The 23,983-nt window shown below is 41.5% G+C and overlaps 2 protein-coding genes across 7 annotated transcripts in view; one reads left to right on the forward strand and one right to left on the reverse strand.

Annotated features, from left to right (window-relative positions):
- fyco1a (FYVE and coiled-coil domain autophagy adaptor 1a) overlaps positions 1-15,477 on the reverse strand; it is a 29,398-nt gene extending 13,921 nt beyond the window's left edge. For 4 of the 6 annotated variants that reach the window (XR_014569393.1, XM_083767576.1, XM_083767574.1 and 1 more), the window contains exons 1-11: positions 15,409-15,477; positions 12,360-12,477; positions 10,747-10,853; positions 9,667-9,792; positions 9,002-9,108; positions 7,118-7,261; positions 6,845-6,938; positions 3,284-5,791; positions 2,736-2,828; positions 1,159-1,277; positions 264-431 (exon numbers count right to left, since the gene is read on the reverse strand). Coding sequence is in view for 5 of the 6 variants with exons in the window: in XM_083767576.1 (XP_083623702.1) it covers positions 264-431; positions 1,159-1,277; positions 2,736-2,828; positions 3,284-5,791; positions 6,845-6,938; positions 7,118-7,261; positions 9,002-9,108; positions 9,667-9,792; positions 10,747-10,853; positions 12,360-12,420 (3,527 nt within the window). In the remaining variant the exon portion in view is untranslated. Of the gene's footprint in view, positions 1-263; positions 432-1,158; positions 1,278-2,735; positions 2,829-3,283; positions 5,792-6,844; positions 6,939-7,117; positions 7,262-9,001; positions 9,109-9,666; positions 9,793-10,746; positions 10,854-12,359; positions 12,478-15,408 lie in introns of those variants that run through there. The other 2 variants (XM_083767575.1, XM_083767577.1) reach the window with 2 other exon arrangements.
- Positions 15,478-19,949: 4,472 nt separating this feature from the next.
- LOC310859887 (chemokine XC receptor 1-like) lies at positions 19,950-20,973 on the forward strand (the record flags this gene model as incomplete). Its single annotated transcript, XM_083766654.1, is given in 5 exon segments — positions 19,950-20,207; positions 20,210-20,302; positions 20,304-20,388; positions 20,391-20,696; positions 20,699-20,973. Coding segments are annotated over 5 exon segments (1,017 nt in total).
- Positions 20,974-23,983: the final 3,010 nt, after the last annotated feature.

Genomic DNA, 23,983 nt, shown 5'->3' on the forward strand with positions numbered 1-23,983 from the left:
TTACTTATATTTACCCCTACACCGAGAATAGCTTTCTTCACCCACCTCCACTTTTTTATGTTTTATTTTATTTTTAATGAATGCCCTAGAGGCGGGCACATAATAGGTTGGTGAACCAATAGGGACCAATCTATGCCTTGGAAAGAGAGCATTCTTTCAGGCTAACGCAGCACAGACACCTACACAAAAATTAATTAATAGCAATATCTTTCTCATCCATCCATCCATTTACTTTCCCTGTGTTCAGGTGACACATTTCATACTTTATGAGCTCAATGAGTCGCTCTTCCAGGATGCTCTTGGTTCTGCAGAGGTCGTCGATCTCAGCGGACGTTTTGAGATCATGGTTATGTTTGTCGGCCTCTGCTTTGTCAACCTTCTGTTGCAGTTCCTCTCTGACCTTTTGCACGGCCGCGAGCGCATCTTCAGCACTGAAGGAGGTGAAGGGGACATGCAAGTAAAGCTATGCAAGTTCAAAAGAATGGGATTGAACAAAAGAGTGATTACGAAGAGAAATATTATGACAAAATATAATCAAGACATTAGAAATACAATCTAAGAATAGAGTACAAGCCCACTGTAATTTTAATTTATCTGCCATCAATGTACAGTAACAATTTAACTTTGAACTGCCATTTTATTTCTCCATTTCTCTTTACTTCACTGTTTTATGACTTATGTATAGCACTTCAACATGTACTTTGTACTGTATACCAGTGGTTCCCAAAGTGGGGTCCGGGGACCCCCAGTGGTACTTGAGGGAGTTCCCTCAACCCAGCTAAATGATAATTTGTAACCAAATGTACCCTTATGGGTCTGTAACTCAGAGAGTGTACATTTGTACACTCTCAGAGTTAAATTAACAGTGGTTTTACAATATAAATAGGGGTACCAGAGATAGAAATGCCATTAAATCCGTGGGATAATGCGTGTGAAACTGGGGGGGTCCTTGAAATTAATATGTTTCGGAATCACTGCTGAAGCCGTAAAAATCCTCCCTCATCGGGGTAACTGGCATATGTTTTCAAATGGGGGGGTCCGTGGCCTAATAAATGTTGATTTGGGGGTCCTTGACATGAAAACCTTTGGGAACCACTGCTGTATACTTTGCGAGTCATATGTCAGTCTGAGGTAAGAAAGGTGAATGGCGGAGCACACCTGCTGACGGAGCCTTTCAGTTGCTGGATCTCTAGCTCATTCTGACAAACTGTAGCCTCTGTCTTGGTGATGTGAGCATCTTTCTCAACAATCAACTGTGAGGACCGCTCATTAGAGACCTTAATCAGAAATGATCAAAACACACAGAATATTAAATAAACTGAGCTTTATCACAGAATAAAGAAAACTTAAGCAAAACATGATTTTAATTTAACCATGAATATTGAACACGGCCTCCATCAGTCCGTGGCACTGTTAGAACACAATCAGGAGTTATATGAGTAAGTGAATTATGACTAGAGCAGGTCACAGAAGTACCTTCATTTTGTTGTTTTATACTTTCTTAAATATTTAACTTTAATTTTAAGTCAAAGGGGCTGTGGTCACACTGGAACCTTTTAATACATCTTAGATATGTCAGATGATCACATTGGATTATCACATTTGAGCCAAGATTCACAAAATGTCCTATACAGCTTTTGTCCCCACACGTCTCAATATTTGCCAATGAAAGGAGAAATTGGGTCAAATGTCTGCCAAATATGACGTAAATCTTGTCCCCACACGACTCATATTTGCCATTGACAAAGAAAGGATAAATTAGGTCAAACGTGACGGGTGTGATTTTTTCATTGTTATTTAATAATTCATATATTATTATCATCAGTAGGCTAGAATAGTCCAGGTTAGTAGCTCCATGGGTTAAGGGCCTAAACCCGCTGCACTGGCCGTGTTGTGTACTATCATCCAAAACATGAATTATTAAGCATGCATTTTGATTTTTAGTTTGTTTTTAGTTCAATGTTTGTTTTGTCACCGTTTGTTTTACATCATCATTACATCACCTAATCATAGCAACATGAGTTAGAATTCCCTCCTAGATGTTGTAAGATGATAAGATCGCCCTCACTTCACACAGGTTGGATTTTTATGTACTTTTAAGAGAAGCCTTTGATGTCTGGCTAAAGAAGACCACATTGGTCAAAACATGTTGCCAGTTTGTTCCAAGTGCAGTGTGTTTTGTAAATGCTTGCTTTTCTCCCTGTTCTCAACCCCGTCAGGTTGAGAATGGATCAAAATGTGCAGCCATTGCTGAAACGGTTTGTGCACTTCTGATCAGCACAAAATCAGTTTTGCAATAATTCATGTATGTAGCCAGCTCAGCTCATTATGGTAATACATTTGTCTAATCAATATGGAAGGAATGTCGTTAGAATTACTCTGGCCTTTCTTTCAACTCCAACAGATGAACTTATTATATAGAGCAGTAATTGGAATGCTATCGCGACATCCCTTTTGTTTGTGTCAGTTTCTACCCAAGGAAAAACAGCACCCTCTTGACGGAGTCAACAGTCTGTCTCGAGAGACTAGTTCTACCATATACCCTTATCTCACATTGTACACAACCTGATGCCCATCTACAGTAGATGACAGAAACCTCACAGGAGGGTATGTTCTTTTCCTGAGCTTGTATATTTTTAGAACAGTATTCTGCTTTTCTAAAGGCAAAGGTGTTCTTTCACAAGGAATATCATTATTTGTTCATGCGTCATAGGATCGGCTATGAAAATACACACCTCCAGCTCTGACACTTTGGCATCCAGGCTAGATACAACCTCCTGATCGATCTGCAGCTTGGATTTCACCTGCTCCAGCTGGTCATTCATGCTCTTGTTTGGACACAGAAATACAAAAGTGAAGAACAACTGAAGGAGCCAATGAATAATACTGTACTAGGCCAAAAGAAAAGTCAGGTTATTGGCAATTGAACATTGAACTGTTCACAGCAAAATTGCTAAGTGATAACTTAACTGTGAGTAAAAACCCAAGTCAAATTAACACCGATTATTGTCTCCACCAGGCCAAAGGCGTGGCCGAGACTATGTTTTAGCCCCTGTCCATCAGATTAAGATGGATCTGTGTGATTTTTCATGTTCCATCCCGATTGACTAAGTTTGCAGGAGTGGCTCATTCACATCACAAAATGCTTCAAATTATTGTCAGTTGCCATGAAACATTGTATGTACAGTACATTCCCACTAGGCTAGTGGGATATATATATATGGTATATAAATATATATACAGTATATTTTGCTGTGTATTAATGGGCTCCCGTCAAACCCACCTTGATCTGGTTCTGATGACTCATGCTCTCGGAGCTTATCTGGAACTTGACAGCATCTGTCTCCTCTCGGCTGGAGTCCTGGATGCTCTTCATTTGGCCCTCTGCCTTCTCCAGCTTTTCCTGGACCTCCATTAGAGTACCCGGAAGGTTCTCCATCTGGACCAGCTCCTCTCTCAGGCTGGCATTCTCCTGGCGCAGGGCTGCCAGGCAAGCTTCCAATCGCTCCACCTCCTTGGTGGTGCCCTCCTCCAGTTCCTCGATCCTGGTGGCCTCCACAGCCCAGCGTTCCCTGGCCTCCTCCTTGTCTGCGGTCAGCTTACATATGGTCATCCCCAGCTCTGCCATCTCCGTGTTAGCCCGGTGGAGGGTTTCGCTGTTGTCCACGGCAAGCTTCTCATGTTCAGCCTTGAGGGTGGCCAGCTCCTTTAGGGCGGAAGCTTCAGAGGTAGCCAACCCGGCACACGCAGCTGCCTCTTTATCACGCTCTTCAACCAGCACCTCTTCTTTCTTCTTACACTGAACCAGCTCAGATATGTGCTTCTGGTTGAGTGCCTCAATCTGGACTTTAAGCTGTTCTGTCAGAGTCCTAAGCTCATCTCTCTGGGCTAATGTCACTTCCAGTTGGGCGTGGGTTTTCAGGCTTTCCTCCCGAGACCTCTGCAGGTGTACCCTGAGGTCCAGGACCTCAGCTTGAAACCTGGATGCTTCTTTCACGTTCACCTCCAGCTGGCTCTCTAACACGGACAGTTTTGATGTCACTTCATGGCTCTCCTTTGCTTGCAAGGTGCTCCGCTCCAGCTGAGAGTTTTCCACTGACTTTTTTTCAGAGATCAATTTCTCAATCAGTTCTGTTTGTTTAGCACAGGCTGCCTCCGCCTGAGCCTTGTCCATCTGCAGCTCCTTCTCCTTGGTCTCCAGAGCTTTCACTCTAGCCTGGAGCTCAGCCAAGCTTTTCTCTCTGCTCCCCAGCAGGGCCTCCTTGGCCCGGAGCTGGTCTTGAAGGCTGGCTTCACTCTTGCGCGAGGCTCCCAGGCTCTTCTCCAACTCCCCAATCTGCCCGTGGATGGACCTGAGCTCTGCTTGCATGGTGGTGAGAGCTGCTTTCACAGTGCCCTGCTCTTCTCTCAGACCCTGATTCTCCTGCTCCAGCCGCTTCGATTCTGCCCCTGAGGCTTCGGCAGCCATGGCTGCCCTCTGCAGACTCTCGTCAAGGGTGCAGTTCTCCTCTCGTAGCCTCTTCTCTTTCTCATCCACAGACACCTTGGCGTCGTCCAGCTGGCTTCTCAGCTGTTTCTCAGATGCCCTCAGGGCTGCCAATTCAGCCTCAAGTGCCGCTCGGCTTTCTGACAACTCTTTCTTCAACTCCTCATTTTTCTTGATGGTAGACAGCAGCTTACCATTGAGCTCCATTAGATTAGTGCACTGTGTTTTGTAGTCCTCTGTCTTCTTGGCCTGGTCCTTGATGCTAACCTCCAACACTGAGACTCGAGTGGAAAGGCTGTCCCTCTCTGCACTCGAGCTCTGCCTCTCTGCTTTAAGCTGCTGGACTTTCTTGCCGCTAGATGCAATCTTTGTCTCTCTACTTTTAAGTTTCTCTTTCAGGGCAGTGAGCTCCTCTTCCAACGACTCCTGTAAGCCACCCATATTCTTTCGAATCTGCTCTTTATCATCATGTGCTCTTTGTTTCACCTCCTCTACCTGTTTCTCCTTCTCTTCTAGGGTTTGTTGCATGTCCTGCAGTTGCCTTTGAAGGTTGCTCGCCTCTTTCTCCGTTACAGTCAGGGCGCCCTGTAGCTTATCAATGGCACTACATTGTTCGTCCACTCTTGCCTCCAACCTGACCTTTTCTGTTGATGCAGAGGTTACCAACGCAGCATGCCTGGTCTCGCTTTCTTTCACAGAGGCCTCCTTGACTCTCAGATCCTCAGCTAGCCTTTCTATCTGCCTTTTCCTCTCCTCCCCCTCGGCAATAGCCTCCATCTTTCCCCTCTCTGCCTCTTTCAACCTGTCCAGCAGTTCGTGTATTTTCTGTGCTGAATCAAAGTAGCTGGCCGCCTGTTGGCCCTTCTCGTTTAGCACACCATCCAATTTGGCCAGTAGCTCTACGTTCTTCCCCTCAGCCACTGACAGTTTATCCTGGAGCAGACGTTGCTCAGCCTCTCTGGCTCTCTCCGCAGCCCTAAGCGAGTCTAGTTCTCTGGAGAGAGCATCCTCCCTCCCTTCCAGACCTTGTAGTGCGGCCTGCAAGCCCTGCTGCTCCTCCTGGGTGGCCAGAGACACGTCCAGCTGTCTCTGGAGCTCTACCACCACTCCTCTGAGTTCTGCCGCCTCCTCCCCCAGCTGCTGCACCTTATCCAGGAGCTCTCTCTGCTTCAGCTCAGACTGGTCCAGCTCCAAGCGGAGGTCTTCCAAGGTGCTGACGTCTTCGCCGCAGGTTGGTAGGGAGTCGTTGAGCTCGCTCAGAAGGCCGTGGCCATAATCAGGGCTAGAGAGGAACTCAGGTGCCTGCTGGAGGGTTGCAAAGGAAGGGAGAGAAGAATGAGATTGACCTGCAACATTATGTAATCATGTCATAATGCAAGACTCATGGTTAAAGTTTATTTATTGTTTCATCTTGTGCATGGGTACGTAAGATTATAATAATGAATTTGTTCTGGATCCATCAGACGTTGTAGCAGCAATAATTGTATTAATAATAGTTATTATACAACAAATACAGTACAACAGGGAGAGTCTTAAGCCCCTTATTGCTAGATTTAATAACATCTTATTGTGCATTGGGCCAGATTTGGCGACTTTTTGAATGGCAATCGAAAAATGTGAGATATGACCACAATGTCATTTTAAAGCCCCACGTCTATAGTTTACACCGAAAAAATAATTATGATTCTAGCTTGTTCCATCGTTTACTTATAAGCATTTTAGTACACCTTGGTTTGACTTATCACTGAAACCAAGGTCTACTAAAAAGCTTATAAGTAAACGATGGAACAAGCTATAATCATAATTATTTTTTCATTGTAAACTAGTGACTTGGAGCTTTAAAATGAGACATTTCGTGACATTGTGGTCATATCTCACATTTATCGATTGCCATTCAAAAAGTCGCCAAATATGGCCTATGCCCCATTTCTTAATTCGTCATTTTAATGCAAATCGCAGATCAGCGATCTAAATAAAATACATCACGTTTTATTTTCACTTTCAAAGTAATACCCAGAATTGCCACCAGATGGCGGGAACGTACCATTATGCTGATTTTGGCTAAAGTGTCAAATCTGGCTAAATCACTTCCTGTCAAACGGAGGTAAACAACCGAGGCTAGTTTGACCCCAAGCACGAGGGATTTGTTGATTTAACACGCAGATAACGTCATTGGCCACTAGGGGGTTTTAATTACACAGAATTATCCATCCCATAAGCTTGCTTCTTCATGAGGAGCATGTGATCTTCAGTGGTGAATCGCAGAAGCCTCTCAGGTACAAATATGAGAACTTGAATGAATGTGAAACAGGTGTTGATGACAAGTGAAAACAAGTGAAAGTGAAACGTATCAGTTACCTGGGAGTAGTTGCTAGCCAGGCTGTTAATGCTGGAACTACGACTAGGTGGTTTCCACATGTAAGAAGGTGAGTTTGGCATGCCCAGTGCCCTTCTGTTGATCAGATTAAAAAAAAAATATATATATATATTACTATCACTGCCAAAGGTTTGACTATTTTGAAATAAATACCCAGAATATGGATGCTAGGGTTCATGTAGTATTGGTACATTGGTTGTATTGGTTGTGTAAATATATTTTCAGGTTCGTCTGGTATTTTTTCCTCAACTTACCTTGCAAAGGTGGGCCAGGATGCATCAAGGTCATGACCCCTGGAAGCCACATCAAACTGGATCTCGTTGAGCTCATACAGGTGACTGATGATGTCAACACTGAGGTGGGGTTTCAAGAAAGGGCTGCGTGCATAATACCAGTCACTGTGTTGGAAAGACACAGAGGTGTCACAGAACAGCCCAACGCAATGATATTCAGAGACATTCACAATTATACATTTTTACATGATCATAGGAGTATGATAAACAGTATTCTTTTCCCTGTGAGACATACACTTTGTGGCAAACTGGCAGAAACAAGATTAATTGATTATTTCAATGAATTAAGCTTCCATCAGAGAGGACTTTCCAACCTATCACCATCACTATAGAACATGGAGTTGTAGTGATAAGTCTACTGTATAAACTCAAGCCGAAAACAGGAAGAAAAGGTATGGGCATTTTCAGATGGCCTTTTTAAATCAGGCTCTTAAATCCCTTTGTTAGCTACATTCAGAGAACAGGATTTGTAGCCAGGAAAATAATAGTGGAATAGAAATATGAGAAAAATCACACCTACGGAAATGTGGTGGTTTGGGCTTGACTGTAATAATAAAAGGCCTAACACAAATCCCCCTGTGAAGCCATCCACAAGAAATCTTGTATTATTTGATTTGATATTTGTTAGGGCTACTTAAATTTTAACTGTTGTATCCCTGTTGTCCTTTTGTAAAATGTATTTTGTTGTTGTGTTATGTCTTGGACCCCATGTAGACTAGCTGACGTTAAGGCATCAGGTAATGGGGATCCGTATAAATAATAAAGAAATAAAGTAAACAAATATTAATATGATCAAATGAATGTCAAATATCTAAATATTGAATTAAGCAATTACTTTTTAATTGTGCACTGTCAAATCTTTGATTTAAAAAAAACACACACTAGAACCAGTGTCCTAGAACCAAGTGTTAAGAACATTATTATTCTACTCTACTACATTATCATTGGACACCTCTTTACTGAAATCAAAGAACAGAATATAATTTCAAGTCACTAATGCCTGCTGTCTATTGTTGTATGTTGATGTATGAAATAGGTTTAAAGTGTTTAAACTGATTTTGATGCGATAAGCAATTTTGCTGCAGGGATCCCATGGAACCCCCTCAAGGACCCCTGAGGGTCCCCAGACCCCATTTGAGAACCACTGGCCAACCACTGGCCTAGGGTGTCAGTATACTCGCCATGATTAATTCATTTCGCGCCAAGGCTCGTCTTGAGGTGTTTGATATCGCTATAAGATTGCCTTGCTATTTTCCTTTTTTGAGTGGTCCTATAGAGTATAGACAGCTATGTGTGTCCCTGGCTGCCTGGCTGTGTCCGTGGGTGCCTGACTCTGTCCCTGTGTCCGAGCACGGAAATAGCATATTTTCACCACCAAGTGTCACTGTCGTACAGCCTAACACACCACCAAGTCTCACTGTTGTGCAGCATAACACACAGACACAGACACACACACACACAGGCCAGGGAGTAGAGCTTGTACAGTACAGTACAGTACAGTACAGTACAGTACAGTACAGTACAGTACAGTACAGTACAGTACAGTACAGTACAGTACAGTACAGTACAGTACAGTACAGTACAGTACAGTACAGTACAGTACAGTACCACTCACTTCAGACAGGTCTGAATTAAGACGCGCGAATGCGGGAAGTGAACGCAGCTCGTAAATTGCAATAACAACAATTAGAATAAAACGTACACAGACGACACACAGACAGACAAACAGACAGTTCTGCCTGGGTTACATAGTAATGGCTCATAGCATTCGCAATCACTACTACTACTACTACTAATAACTACTACTAATAATAATAATAGTAATAATAATAATAGCAATATTACCTGGTGACTCTCTGGTTCATTAGACACTGTTGCAGTGTATCGGCCAGTCGCTGATGCACCAGGGAGTAGCGAATGAAAGCTCGTCCCTTCCCCAAAGATGTCTTCAGCTAAGGAATAGTTCCACAATGCTTTTAGTCCAGGTAACATATAATCATGACCTATAGGCTTATAATTACTTCTAAAACAGTAGGTGTGTGTCTTGAAATATATAAAATAGATGTTTCTGAAACACAGTCATTTCAGCGTTATGACGTTATCCTACTTGAACTTCATTGAAGAATAAGCCAGCCCAACCCAAATTATTGAGGAGCATGAGTTAATTACCTAAGATAAAACGTGTGTTACATTTAATTTAGCAGACAATACATTTCCAGGTTGACAAAGCCACCGCGTCATTCTTATATGATATCATGAAGGACAGATAAAGAATACAGCAAATTCATCTATGCAAATGAGGCTTGTCGTGACAGCTTCGGTGTCTGTGGTATTAGTGATCAATTCATTTAAATAATGAAAGAGAGCAAGGGGGGGACACTGATGAATCATATGAGCTAGAATATTAGACACAGTGCTGGGATGTTTTATAACACTCCCTTCTTTTTACTTGTATCAAAACAGACCTTTATATTGTTATTTATAATTGAATATATGAACCCTGTGCTTACCTCTGAGATGGACTTGACAAAGCGGATCCCGTCATTGGCTCCTTTTATCTTGGCCAGACAATCACAGAAGTAATCCCAGTAGTCTTTCCTGGTACCCAGAAATGTGGCCTTCTCCTTCTGATCAAACTGAAAAGCAGAAATACTGTGAGAATATGACATATTAAAAATGTACTTTAATCTTCATCAATAAACAAAGACTTCATGTGAGTTCCTTTATAAAGCACTGCTGTCCACATTGTAGTTAATCATTAAATATTCGTCAAAAGTCGAGTCCAGTTTTTGCTTTCAGTTTGGCAAACAAGTAATTAAGTTACGGTAAGTACAGTAATTTCAAAAAGCCTCTGAATTTATTTTGAGAACATAAATACTTGAAGCGGTATATCTGATTTTAGAATGACACTTTATTTAAATCGTAACATACCATATGATATCATATCATACTGTATATCATATCGTATATGGCTCAGGAGGTAGCACAGCTGGTTCGATCCCCGGCTCCTCCTGGCGAAGATGTCGAAGTGTCCTTGAGCAAGACACTGAACCACTAAAAGCTACCAATGAGCAGGTTGGTGACTTGCATGGTTGCCTCTGCCACTGGTGTGTGAATGGGTGATTCTACAACAGGTCGTTAAGAGGAAGCAATCTGATTGGTTGAAACAGCCTTCTAGCCGGTGGTTTAACCAGCACACACCACCACCTAATCAAAACAAAGAATTCAGCTGCTCTGTTCTCCCAGAGCGCTAGCAAACTCGGTGGCTAGGCTAGCTAGTTTCTTTGGACATTTGTGGTCGTAGTGACTACATCTGTCATTAAAAAAATATTTTTTTTCAGCGATTCTCTTTGTTTTAAGGGTAACTGTTGTAGAATAGCAATATTACACTCGAGGGTGTTGTTTAACGTGATTATTGCCACTTCAGTGATGCTTGCGGAACTCGACTTCGTCTCGTTCCTGACCGCATCACTGTCGTGGCAATAACCACGTTAAACAACACCCTCTCGTGTAATATTGCTTAAATCTAACACACATTGTGAAGTGCTTTGGATTAAGGCGCTATAGAAATTCAGTAAACAGAATCTCACCTGTAGCAGATATTCAAGCTTGTAAGAGAACTTGTGTAGGTTGGTGCTGTCATCTGTAATTGGCTCCCCATGTTCCCTGTACTCCTTTGCGAGCTCTGCAACTGCCTCTGGGATTCAGAGGGAGAAATGTACGAAGATAAGTAACACAACTCTATAAACAATAATTTGACCTGAGCAATTTAACAAAAATCTACAAATAATTATATTATGGCCAAGACAGTATGTGACCAAAGCATAGAGGGTTCCAGGCTCCAGCCAATAAGCTACATTTTCGTCTGTCATTTTCCCCTGAGTCGTCTAACAGTTAAGGGACAGGCTTTGAGTCACTGTTGCATTTCTCATAAGAAGTCAATTAGAATAGCTAGCCATCTGTATCTAACTCGGCGCGCCTCCACGCCCCTCGTGGAACATTGCGCTGTGCTTTGGCCTCAATGTACACTGCTTCAAGCACTATCTTCATTAGCCTTGTGCCGCCAATTCTGTCAACCGATTGGCTGCCGCAGATCATGCGACACGCGTGTCACGCAGTGAAATTCATGTTGGGATACAGATGCATGACAGGAAGAAAGTTACTACTTTAATGGGCCACAGCTTTCTGTGCAACATCGCCATCATGTTATCAACAACTAATTCTGCTACACCACAATTACTAACCTATAGAATTCCGCTGCGCACCGTAGTTGGTTACCTATCGAATTCAGTTACCTCATGTAGCCTCATTCCACCTGCCTAATAATAACATACATTTTGTGCCCATCCCAACTTCCCAAGGTCATCCCTTAACTCCCTCCCACAGCCCAAGACTAAGTACAGTACACCTCAAAATACATACATCGATAATATGATCTATTAAAACGCATTACCCACACTGTACATAATTTGGTGTTCATATATTTGAACGGTTAAGGAATAGTAGAAACAATAACAGGAATGTGATCAATAAGCGGATGGAAACGAGAAATGGTTATCTCCCATTAAAAGTACATAAGAGTTCTACAGTAGGCCTATATATAAAAAATGAAACAATGGGACAAATTATTCTCAATCTCAGGCACATTTTCATCCAATAAGTGACAAAGAACTTGTGGAAGTAGCTCGCAGGCATTGTGAAAAATTTACCTCTTACCAACACGCCTAATACACACAGATACCCCGGCCAGGACTGACCATGTTGTCACTTATTATCCTCCATCAGCCCTTGCCTAGTATTGACTGGTCTGTACATGAGCCACTTGCCTCGAATCCATCGTAAAAACTGGAAGGACACCCGCGAAGGGTGGACCCTCAGCAGGAACTCCCTGTCTCCCTGCATGTTGCCAAGCACTCTCTCTTCCCACCACACCCTTACTGTGCCCTGGACTCCAGAGATCCAGCGACAGAGATGTATGGATCCACAAGTTCCACAGAGGGGTTTAAGAAGACTTCAGGTCGTTTGGAGAACAGGATATTACTCTCAGGATAGACACTTGGACTAAGCTCATTGCACATACATTTCTGATCTTACTCTCCCCACTCTTCTGTCACACCATGTCAGCCAACAATTGTCCACTGGCAGCCCATTCACACGCGCACATTGTTGTACGTACGCAGGCAAACACATAAAGTTAGCGTACCATGCAGATCTCTGATAATCCTCTGGAGTTGGTTCTCCCCGACAGCAGCCCCAGTAGCCATGGCCCCACCACCCTCTCTCCGTAGCAACGGGGAGGTCACGGGGTCACACCCAATCTGCTGAATCAGAGAATCAGAAACAGTTGGGAACAAAAGACTAGAGTGAATGTTCATTCACACTCTATCACACGTGCACGCATGCATGCATGCACGCGCATGCGTGTGTGTGTGTGTGTGTGTGTGTGTGCAGTCCATTTCTTATTGAAGGTCCATCCCTTTCTTACAGTACACGCACACGGACACACACACACGTCACTTACTGACTTATTACAGTTTAACATTGTTTTTATATATTATTACTATATTATTACTTTTGATAATATTTATGTTTAAATGTGAAGCTTTGGAGAAGCATTCAAAAGGGTCTAATGTTACATCCATATTTTAGTTGTTTGAACTATTTGTATATGCATCAGTTAATAAATCAGGTAATCGTACTGGAAAGTTGTACTGCAATATCAGTATTGGTATGGATCGATTTGACGATACAATCGGTTATGGAATATATAAACACGATATATGTTTAAATGATTGTGTTTTGCAGTTTGGCTCAGCAACATGGAAGAGGGGATGGGTGTAAAATGTATGACAATGGTTTTTTATTCATTAAACACTTTAAGCTAATCAGAATCCCTATTCTGGGCGTGTTATAATATAACACAGACTGCACAGATAGAACAGAAGTAGCCATTTCCTAAACTTCCTAAACACAGTCTGTTATTTCAGGTAACTGCCATGATATGTGTTCTGTTATTTCAGGTAACTGCCATGATATGTGGTCTGTTATTTCAGGTATAACTGCCATGATATGTGGTCTGTCATTTCAGGTAACTGCCATGATATGTGGTCTGTCATTTCAGGTAACTGCCATGATATGTGGTCTGTTATTTCAGGTAACTGCCATGATATGTGGTCTGTCATTTCAGGTAACTGCCATGATATGTGGTCTGTCATTTCAGGTAACTGCCATGATATGTGGTCTGTTATTTCAGGTAACTGCCATGATATGTGTTCTGTTATTTCAGGTAACTGCCATGATATGTGGTCTGTTATTTCAGGTATAACTGCCATGATATGTGGTCTGTCATTTCAGGTAACTGCCATGATATGTGGTCTGTCATTTCAGGTAACTGCCATGATATGTGGTCTGTCATTTCAGGTAACTGCCATGATATGTGGTCTGTCATTTCAGGTAACTGCCATGTGGCTAACGATGATGCCAGCTACAATTTATGACCATGAATATCCATTCAATGTTTTTTTATTCTAATGAACTTTGATTGATGGATTGATTAAATACTTTATTAGTCAGAAATGTAAACAGCACGAGATATTTGGGCTAAAAGGATAACACAAAAAATACTTTTTCCATTGTGGTCCACGTATTCAATTAATCAACAGTCATAGCATAAAAATAACACAATACAGATATCCGGCCGTAACTTGCTTCTCCAAGGGAGCTAGCTCTCTTGGGGTGGCTTGTTGCTTGCCTGGTCTACTCTACTGAGTTGGAGATCACGGTTCGGCTCCAGCTCAGGGTGCTATAGTATACGTTACAATAGCTCTATGAATCATAGAGCTATTGTTACTTTTATTCAAGTTACACATTAAAATAGGACCTAAACTAAGAAAAACATCGCCAGTAATAGTAGTTTCACATCTAATCATAATTTAAAGGCTGATTAAATTATTCTAGTATAGGACACTGGACAGGGATGTATATGTTCAGCTAAGCAAGGATATATTCAGCTATGCAAGCAGTGCAGGTCTCTTACTGTCATCCACATTATGCCCTGATCATTCTGGCTATAAAGTAGCTAGACAACACTGTCTGACTCTGAGAAGTAGTGTGGTACGAGGCGTCAAAAAAACTCCTGCAGAATAAGCTCCTGTAGGATTTTTGTGGCAAAATAGATCTTGGATCTATAAAGTCCATCTCAGTTCTCATTACATTCCTCGCTCTGCTCCTGCTCCAGAATAATGTCACATTAGATCATTCATAATTGAAGCATAAAAGTATTTGTAGCTAGCAAATCACAGAAATGGGTGCACGAATAGGGCCAAAATTGGCCCCGGATCCGGTGTGATGTGATAGACCCCTGGTATTAGCTACTACTCATTTTTCTTATCAGAGCCATAGATCAGAGCCCAGCTACAAAAACTTTTCACATTGTTCTGGAACAGGAGCAGAGCGAGGAATGTATAATGAGTAGACTACTGAGATGAGTATGGGGGGACCCAGGTGAAGAAGACCCCAATCAAAAGTCAGAAAGGATTAATTATTCTGGCTACTTTAAAAGTGTAAGAAATCAACTCTGAATATTTTAAAACCTACAAAACAACCATAAAATTATGAAAATCGGACATTAATGAGAGGTCCCAAAATAGATGACCACCCCAGAAAAGGGGTGGGGGTCGGGGAAATTTGAACCCGATCATTTTCTGAAAGTTTGGTCTATTCTCTATAAAAGCCAAAACAGCAACAAACAAAAAAAAAGGCAAAAGAAGCCTACGGAAGTAGACCTCGTACGGGTGACGGGTCTCGTACCACACTAAAGGAGAGAAGAACGCGAGCTGTCCCGTGTTTGACAGCCACAACAGTCAACAGTGACTACAACGTGAGCCTGAAATGGCAACGTTAGGAACGTGGACTGGACAGCTGGTTGCAGCTTGCTTGATAATCTCCATTCCCATTACAAATAAGAGAAAAATAACAAATACAAATGACATTCGACATGTAGGCTACAGTACGTGCGATCACAATAATGTTGATTGTTGCTAAATATGAAGTTTGTTGTCGAAGCTGTCTATAACACTATCATTAAAGACAAGTACTTCTTGTACGGATGTTATTACACGGCATGATAATTTGACACGTTCATGCCATTGAGGTGTTATGGAATATTAGCTACGGTGCAGCGACGTAATTTATTTTCTTTGTACACATAATGTTCATTATTTACAAAAGAAAAGAAAACAACTTTGACATACTTTTTAAAGACAACACAGGCTGGTCCATCGATCCGGATAGTTTACATGTGCATACAATCTTGCTGGCTTTGGAACCAGCCAGTCACGTAGCGACATGTAGAGCTACGGCCAATAGCGAGAGGCACATTGTTGGGAGGCGGGGCAAAGAAATCAACATAGTTTGGTAGTTGTTGCAGTGCTGTAAACAGTTGCGTCATGTGACCATAATGGCAAAAGTACTTCAAGTTCAAAGCATAGCTTGTCTCGTTTAAAGGACCACTTCACCACTTTTCAACCTATCTTAATAATCATGATAAAATGGCACGATTGTTTTCTACTCAGTCTGTGGCTCATAGGAGGGCTGTGGGCAGTTTAGAAACCGTCCTCCAGTGACATCATCATTAGGCAGAATTTTTTTTAAACAATACTTTTTTACAAAAATGTTTAGATTTAGGCTTACAACTTTTCAGGACTAGAAAGCCTGCAGTTTCTATTATATTTGTATTCCCCGGCATCGATGATGTCACTGGAGGACGGTTTCTGAACTGCCCACAGCCCTCCTATGAGAGTAGAAAAAAATTGCGCCATCTTTTCATGATTATTAGTGAGGACCTATTATATGAAGATAGTTTGAAAAGTGGTGAAGTGGTCCTTTAAAGGGGCATTCCACTCATTTTCAACATTTTACTATGTCATACCTTAGAGCTGTTGTGTGGAAATTATTTAAAAGAAGTCCCCCCCATTCTGTGTTTCCTAGAACTGGAGGTCTGAAAAAAACCATTAACATGGCGAATCACATCTTGATCATCAAGATATGATTCACCATGTTAATACTTTTTTTCAGACCTCCAGCTCTAAGGTATAAGCCTATAAGGTGTACTTCCCTAGGATTTCTTTGCTAAAATTGATTGCTTTTTTTTGTCTGTTTTGTCTTTTATAGGGTCCAAACTGTCAGAAAATGATGGGGTTCAAAATGTCCCGACCCCCATCCCTTTAAAGTATGCCAGACAATAAATGTCCGATTTTCGATATTAGGGTTGTTTTGTAGGTTTTAAAATATTCTAAGTTGATTTCTTACACTTTTAAATGTTGCCTTATATTGGATGTTAATGGTACCCCAGCTTATTTCGCGTGGCCGTTTTCACTTTTCAGTTAGCTATAAACACAACACGAGATACAACTGTCTTAATAAGCATAAGCCACACACACACAGCGTGAAGTGGCTACAGCGCACGCTCTGGTGAAAACAGCTAATCTACAAGCTCACAACATCACAGGTTGCAAAAGCCATGAGTTCTCTCAAGCCAAAGCTCACAATTGAGACCGTTTTGGACGCAAATCCACCTGCAAATTGGATCTGTGCGACTGTCCATATATAGCTGCATGTCAAACTGGGGGTCCTTGATACTTTTCAAATGGGGCTCTGTGGGCTAATAAGTGTAAATGCTGCGGTCCTTGCTCTTGCCATGAAAACGTTTCCCTACCATGCATTTGGAAGAATACTTTAATGTTATACTGCTGTTTTTATTCATAAAAAACCACACACACACACACACACAAATATATTATACAAGTTGAAATATATCAGAACGGGTAAGGACTAGTTATGCTAATTGTGAAAATTGCCCAACAGCATCTGGCAGTTTCTAACTGCCAGATGGGAACCTGTTGGGAACCTGTTGCAAAACAATGTCAAATTAGATTATAATTGAAGCATAAAAGTTTTTTGTAGCTGGGCTCTGATAACAAAAATGAGTAGCTATATTCTTCCTGCTCCTGCAGATGAAACATGGGGTCTGCTCCACACCATCACAGCGTGATGCCCAATTTACTTCCATTAGTCATCTCCTCAACCCTGCTAGTTCCCTGAAGAAGGTATACAAGAGCAGACAACACAATTGGAAATTGTTCAAGATAACCTGCCGAGAGCAGATGTCGTCAGAAAGAAAGAAACACCATGCTTTCTCAAGAAGTGTGATCTTCTGAGGTGGGAATGTTCACAGGTTTCTCAATTAATTTGAACAATGTATGTGACTGACAGGCTCCTGAGGTGACTTTATCTTGGACACGATATAGTTTTCAATAGTGGTTTTCAACCCTTTTCATAGCAAGGTACATTATTTATTCGGCATTTGAGCCATGCACGGACCACCATTTGATGAAATGTAGTCCCTCAGAACCAAAACTAAAGAATGGATAAGATAAGATTTTGTCCAAAATGCCATGCTGTATTGATGTGGACATCAGACTTTGGCAAACGTTGATCGAAATAACATTTCTTCTAATCTACATGATCTAATTGTGTTCTTGTAAATTATGTAATGTAGATGTTTAACAATAATTTAACTCTTGAGAGCGTAACATTAAACCAAATTTGGTTTCATTTTGCACTCGAATTAAAGATCTTGTGCAGTGCCCGGTGTTGAGTTTGTAGGACCCACGGTTGTCCAGAACCGCCAGTAATCTGCCTGGGCTCTGGACAATGCTCCTGCCCGGGCTCCATATATGGACATCACAACACTCCATATTTGGGCATGCCAAATAATAAATATGGAGTGCCTGACAGAACTCCATATAAGGGACACAGAGAGACAGATACAGATATCTCTCTATGGGCATAAAAGGGACACAGACAGATGGGTGGAATGGGTCTGACATGGGTACAACGGGTATTGCATAGCCGGGTGGGGCATGGATCTCCAACTTCCATCATCCACCAACTCGGTTCTCTATACAGCCGGGCACCGGATGGGTTTTCAGATGGGGGTCCACAGTTAAATACATATTAATTTATGGGTCCTTGAGTGAGTTGAGTTGAGCATTGCAAAACAGACATCATTGCGAACGCAGTGAGCCACTTACTATGACAGCAAGGGCTGAATGTCTGTGTGTGTGTGTGTGTGTCACGCTGTTACACCACCCGCCCGCCACCAGAGGGCGCAGCTGTAGCACACACACACACACACACAGGGCGCAGCTGTAGCACACACACACACACACACAACCACACACACACGAGCTGCGTTCGCTTCCCGCGTTTGCGCGTCTTACTTGTAATTTGGTCTGCCTTTCATTATTTTCAAGGAAAATACTCTACTCAGTCTACTGCACTGTACTGTACTGTACTGTACTGGTACACCCGAAATCACCATATATACAGTTAATATGTGCGTGTGTGATTGTGTGTGTGTTAGGTTGCGCACAGGTGGTGAAAAACAACCATGCTGTTTTCCGTGCTCAGACGCACCCACTCAGCCCCACACATACAGTAGCTCCGTAAGGGAGTGGTTGGAAGTTGTTGCACCACAAAAATCACACCTGTGTGAAGTGAGGTGCACTCTTATCGTCATACATCATAATACACAAGTAAGACGCGCAAACGCGGGAAGCGAACGCAGCTCGTGTGTGTGTGGTTGTGTGTGTGTGTGTGTGTGTGTGTGTGTGTGCTACAGCTGCGCCCTGTGTGTGTGTGTGTGTGTGTGTGTGTGTGTGTGTGTGTGTGTGTGTGTGTGCTACAGCTGCGCCCTCTGGTGGCGGGCGGGTGGTGTAACAGCGTGACACACACACACACACACAGACATTCAGCCCTTGCTGTCATAGTAAGTGGCTCACTGCGTTCGCAATCATCATTGCGGGCCAATGGGAATTTGCATACTCACCTTCGTCTTCAATGTTTGTGTGTATCCTACACACACGCACACACACATACCTATATATATATATATATATATATATATATATATATACACACACACAAACAAGATTTGTTGCATGTTTCTATGTTGTTGTGTGGACCACAGGAAGCGTGCTACCTTGCATGGTGTGATCCAATGATCCAAATAAATAGGAACGGAAACTTAAGTTTGAGACAGCATAAGTGAAGAGAAGCTATCACATCCAACAGAAGGCTGCAACCATTCAACATAACAGGTAAGCTTTTCTTCAACATGAGTTGAAATAAAATCCAGTAAAAATGTGTTCCTTAGCCTATACATGTGAATGACTAAAGAATCAAAACTGAAATTACTTATTGCTTTATATTATTATTACTTTTTTGTTGCTGATTTTATTTAACACATTCTTCAGTTTTGTGTAAAGCACTTTGTAAAGGTTGTTTTGATAAATGCCTTATAACATGTAATACTTAATAGTATTGTTGTTGTTGTTGTTGTTATTGTTGTTGTAATTACAAAAATCTGTATTGATTAATTTATGTGATGAAAGCTAGAGGATATTAGAGAACTCTACAAAGGTAATTTATCAGCTTCAATTTGACGGTGTTCCAGTTCCATTTTCCCAGTCAAATGTATAGGCTATATACTTTAGGGTTTAAATGGGACAATTGTTTTAAGCTGCACTTTTTTTTAATTTGTTAAATAAATGAAAAAATTATATAATATGCAGACTTACCATTTTAAATGGGAATTCCAATTTTCGTCCGTCAATGGGAAAATGCCTAGCAATTCATAATAAATATGTACTCTATAAATTACTAAATAAACATAGGCCTATCAACAACACATTTGGTTTTCCAGGTTTCTTTTTCCAGATTCCAGTTAGCCATGAATGAAAGTGAGGAACATGACGAATATGACGAAACCTATGAAGATGAGGTCTGTGATAAAGGTGGAGTGGTTAGATTTGGTTCCATTGTTATCCCAGTCTTCTTCTCCATTGTGATTGCCCTGAGCGTCCTGGGCAACTCTCTAGTCCTTGTAATCCTGGCATTGTATGAAAACCTCAAGTCCCTCACCAACATCTTTATACTCAACCTGGCTATCTCTGACCTGGTGTTTACTGCTGGCCTTCCCTTCTGGGCCATATACTGTACCACATCTGGGGCTGGGTCCTTGCAGAGAAACTCTGTAATATCGTGACCTTCATCTTCTTCACCGGGTTTTACAGCAGTGTATTGTTACTTCCTGACCGTCATGACCATCCATTGCTATCTGGCCGTGGTCCATCGTCCCGTCGCACCACGGCAGAGGGTCAGCTATGGCGCCAGTGCGCCACTGTGTCTGCAGTACTGTGGGTGGTCAGCATTGGAGCAGCTATGCCTTCCCTGCTCTTTAGTTCTGTCATCAAAGTCCACCACAAAAAGGAAGACTCATTGGGATGTGAATTTGGGGACTCCCTGTGGAACAGGGTAGGCACTTACCAGCAGAATATTTTTTTCCTTGCCGCATTTGTAGTGATGGCATTCTGCTACATTCAAATACTGGGAAGAATTTCAAGGACAAAGTCCAACATGAAGAACAGAACTGTAAAGCTGATATTTTGCATTGTGGCTGTGTTTTTCTTTGGCTGGATACCTACAATGTGGTCATATTTCTTAAGATGCTCGCTGACGACTACCCACTGCCACCTTTCAAGGATTGTGAAGTAAGCATTCGGCTTGATTATGCCTTCTATGTATGCCGACTCATTGCATTCTCCCATTGCTGTCTCAACCCTGTCTTTTATGCTTTTGTGGGTGTCAAATTCAGAAGTCATTTAAAGTCAATAATGCTTCAAATGAATCAAAGCCCATCAGTGGAGCCACAAGTTAGGACTGCTAACATTCAATCAAATGGATCAATGTATTAGTTCCTCTTGAATAAACCACCAGTTACTAAAAAAATCTCCACAAATTAATTCATTGTTGAATTAATTCATTTTCACTAGGCTATTGATGTATATTTCCTAGAAACTTAAGAGAGAAGAGTCTGACGACGGACAGGCCAATGAAAGTTTCCAAGTCCATTTTATTATCAGAGAGTACAAAGACAGCAGATCACAGCCATGGAGCTCCAACAGGCAGCCTCGCGGCTCCTGGGACTAACACACAGTTACAGACATTTCAGTGGAGTCTTATACAGGTCAGAACAAAGAGATCAACGAGAAATGGCAAAAGGTGGTTCCCAAACCCCCCTGAAGTCTAAAGTGGTCCATGCATGTCCAAATAAGGTATGGTCACCAGGGAGCACAGTAGGTGTCCTACCTGCAGCTGCTATCAGCAAGCCATCTTTTAGGGCCCCTAAAAATCCCTCCTGCCCATGGATCCTGTTCAAACATGCCTGTCTCTCACTCATGAGAGAAACAAAGATCCACTTTAGTTTAAACATGGTTATTTAAGCTATATTATTGTGAATTGTGATTTCCATATACATCACTATTTTAAAATTGGGGAACCAGGAGATTAGATAAGATGACTTTATGGTTGATGAGATTTTGAAACTAGAGATGCCGATAAGTGCCGATAAGTAACAACAGTTTGCCAAAAGTAACAATTTGAGGGCAAATTTGTCACAAAAAAATAAATTCAAAAAATATCTTACAGCCATGCATTTATAAATATATAGCAAACATGTGGACAATGTCTTTATTGTTTTTTGTTCCTGTTCACTATAAAATAATTAAAATATATAATTTAGACAGATTCTTTAAGTTTAAATATGATAGTTTTCACAGGTTGCATATATTAAATTTTTTGATTTTGAGAATTCAACTTTGACCCCTCTATCATATACACCAACATACACCTCTATCACCTCTATCATTTTTTGGGCGTAGTATATGGACACAAAAAACATAGTTCCGTGTGATAGAGGGGTAAAAAATTTACAAAAGTTGCACAAACATTTTAGAAATAGGTCAACAATACAAATTATGTTAGTTTTGTGGATTTACTTTTAATGCGTGGCCCTATTGCCCCCTACAAAATGACCGGAACTACCACTCACCAAAACCAGAGCAGAACTCCCACCACGGGACTCGGGCAATCAATTAATACAGTTGCAACCACTATATTAATGGCAAGTATTTCATAAAGCTTAAGTTAAAAAAATAACTATCCCTAGTGGGTTAGGGTAGGTCTTACCTGTACTTATATTTTATTTCATTACAGTCCAGTCAAGTATTATCTTTATTATTATTATTATTATTATTATTATTATTATTATTATTATTATTATTATTATTATCGTGTTGCATAATGTATTGCTGTTGTTACACAGTCACACCAACATTACGTTGCTTGAACTTGTATTAGTGAGTGACAAAAATAAACTCTTAAAACATGATTTTTGAGATGTCTGCAGCTGTTCCTTGGATTTTGCAATCTGCCTGTTAGATTATGAGAAATGTTGTTTACAAAGTTGACATTTTGGCCCGAGGGTGGGTGGCACTATAGAAAAAAGGTCATGGGGTCAATCAAGTCCATCGTCCGGGGGACCATGGCCAAATCCCATTACTCATTTGTATGCCGCCCTGCATTCGATCAAGGTGATTGATTTCTACCAGCGGTGGAGCCTGCAGAACCACTGCGGCTCAAGAATCCACCACTCCTGAATGAAGTGTCTGGTGCTAGTCAGGTGCAACGCACAGGTCCTCGTGGTATTCCTGGTGAGAGCAGGAGTGGACCTGGTGAGACGTAGGAGGGGCCCGGACAGGAGGCAACCCACAGAGCCTAGTCCCTCCACATACCAGAATAGTACCTCTCAGTCCCGGCACAGTAGTTCCGGAGTGGTCCCAACGGATTGTGCGGCCTTGTCTTTCCCTAGTGGTCTGATCGAGGGTATAGCTACTGGGACGTAGGTCGGGACTTGATCACCCTGGCTGGGTCACCCGAGTGAGGGGTATGATGTTCGAGAGACCCGAAACCCAGATGACCTTGGGATACATCACTGAGGATAAGTCCCAGTTGCATCCAGGGTATGTTATTTTCGTTCGTGACGCACGCGCATGCGCACACGCACACGCACACGCACACGCACACGCACACGCACGCGCACGCGCACACACACACACACACACACACACACACACACACACACACACACACACACACACACACAGGGCGAGAGAGACAAAAGTGCAGAACCCCTGCACTATCCTGCTAAAGAAAGAAATTGGTACAAAAAAAAGGTGCAGAAACATTCACATTTGTGGACTTGTGGACATTCAATGTGCAGTTTAAAAAAGCAGGAGTAGTGGTTATTTTCAGTTTAAAAAAGCATACATTTTAACATAGTATATTATTGTTACAAACATAATAATATACTCTTGGTAGGATACAGTATTAGATTCTGTTATTAATATATATATATATATATATATATATATATATATAAGCACACTATTATATTATATTAATATATATATATATATATATATATATATATATATATATATAATATAATAGTGTGCTTGCTCTAGTATTGTTATGTTATTTCCACTATTGAGAATATATTTATCTATTTATTCTCTGGGAGTCACAGGAATTCTTTTAAAATGTTTTATACATTTCTTAATATTGGACTTTTTACAATTAATTTAATACAGGAAGTCAATGGAGAGGTAAAGAACTCCATATTTATTTATTTGACAGGGACAAAGCTCATTAATCAACATGTCAGTTTTCACCTCAATGTAAATGGGCCAGAGTTAGCCAAAGCTAAATTTCATCTGTAGTCCCTGGGCAGGCTCTTAAAAAATGAATGATAAAAGAAAGACAGAGTGTAGTGTGCCTGCACACAACACCATGCGTTGATGCCATTTGTGCATTATGTGCAAGCACCCAACACTATGTCCATACAAAAACACAGTACAATACAGA

The sequence above is a fragment of the Protomyctophum parallelum genome, assembly GCF_964188405.1.
Source record: "Protomyctophum parallelum genome assembly, chromosome: 6".
NCBI classification, from domain to species: domain Eukaryota; kingdom Metazoa; phylum Chordata; class Actinopteri; order Myctophiformes; family Myctophidae; genus Protomyctophum; species Protomyctophum parallelum.